This window comes from Sinocyclocheilus grahami, unplaced genomic scaffold (assembly GCF_001515645.1).
Source record: "Sinocyclocheilus grahami isolate Dianchi unplaced genomic scaffold, SAMN03320097.WGS_v1.1 scaffold8943.1, whole genome shotgun sequence".
NCBI lineage: Eukaryota > Metazoa > Chordata > Actinopteri > Cypriniformes > Cyprinidae > Sinocyclocheilus > Sinocyclocheilus grahami.
The window spans coordinates 16,694-17,892 of record NW_015512308.1 but is presented as its reverse complement, the minus strand read 5'-3'; the positions used below and the strand labels follow the sequence as shown (position 1 = coordinate 17,892).

At 40.2% G+C, this 1,199-nt stretch overlaps 1 protein-coding gene across 1 annotated transcript in view; it reads left to right on the top strand.

The window, feature by feature from the left end:
• LOC107578120 (cAMP-specific 3',5'-cyclic phosphodiesterase 4D-like) overlaps positions 1-1,199 on the top strand; it is a gene marked incomplete at its 3' end in the record, with an annotated part of 6,385 nt that overhangs the window by 4,340 nt on the left and 846 nt on the right. The window contains exons 2-4 of the mRNA XM_016264106.1: positions 2-38; positions 228-391; positions 526-624. Coding sequence (XP_016119592.1) covers positions 2-38; positions 228-391; positions 526-624 — 300 coding nt within the window. The remainder of the gene's footprint in view (position 1; positions 39-227; positions 392-525; positions 625-1,199) is intronic.

Sequence of the window (1,199 nt, the reverse complement as noted above, 5' to 3'; positions counted from 1 at the left end):
GAATCAGGTGTCTGAATACATCTCCACTACCTTCCTAGGTGAGTGAGCCTGCACACGCTCTGCTCTGTACATCTCAGCCTTGCTGCTATATTCAGAAGTGCAGAACCTTAGTTTCAACATTGCAGTATGTTATACTGGAGTACATTCACTGCTCTGAAACACTCAATGCTTACCGATTTGAAATTAGCTGTCATCTTTTAAAGGTTTATGCATTGGTTGTGTCTCAGACAAACAGAATGAGGTGGAGATTCCCTCTCCTACACTCCGGGAGCGAGAAAAACCAATGTCTCACATCAGCGGTGTCAAGAAGCTTACACATAGCTCGAGCCTCACTAGTGCAGCCCTGCCCCGCTTCGGGGTCAAAACCGAGCAGGAGGACTCACTGGCCAGGGTACAAGCACAATGCATGCATACTAACTCAGAACTTTCCCAACACCCAATCCTCTACCATTACTACTAGTTATTGGTATGAAAAAGTCAGTTTGTCAAATGGATTTGATGATTTAATTTACTCTGTCGTCACAGGAGCTGAATGACTTAAACAAGTGGGGCCTTAATATCTTCCGTGTGGCTGAGTACTCCAATAACAGACCTCTAAGTTGCATCATGTTTGCTATCTTCCAGGTGTGTGGTCCCTGGTTTTTTCCTGTGTTGTTCTGTACATGTCAGATGCAAAGTGGTCTGTGTGGTTTTGTATGCTCATTACTAGAGGTGGGTAAAAATATAGATTTTCCAATTATCTCAACTTGAACAATCACAATATCTTTCTTAAAATCCCCAAATCAATCTTTTACACAATGCCTATTTTCAGTGGCTGTGTGGAAATGTGCTTGAACTTCCTGTCCTGCAAATGCCACTGTGTTCTGCTGAACTAACTCACTCAGCTACAGAGTTCATTTTTTTAATTTATATTTTCATAATATTTCAAGTCAGAATGTTCCCTGTATCAGTGTTCCTGCTGAGTTGTGAATGTAAGTTTGCAGTCTGTTTTGAATGTGATGCAATAAAAAAAGCATTAGCAGAGAATTAATTTCCTTAATGCTGTATGTAAGCATAACTGACATTACAACTGAAATATACCAGCTGAACTGAATCAAATCAGACTTAAGGCCTTAAAGATAACAATAAAGTTATAGTTCATAAATCGTTCTCACTATTAAAGAATAGCAGAGTCCACACCACAGCTGTAACGATAAAGG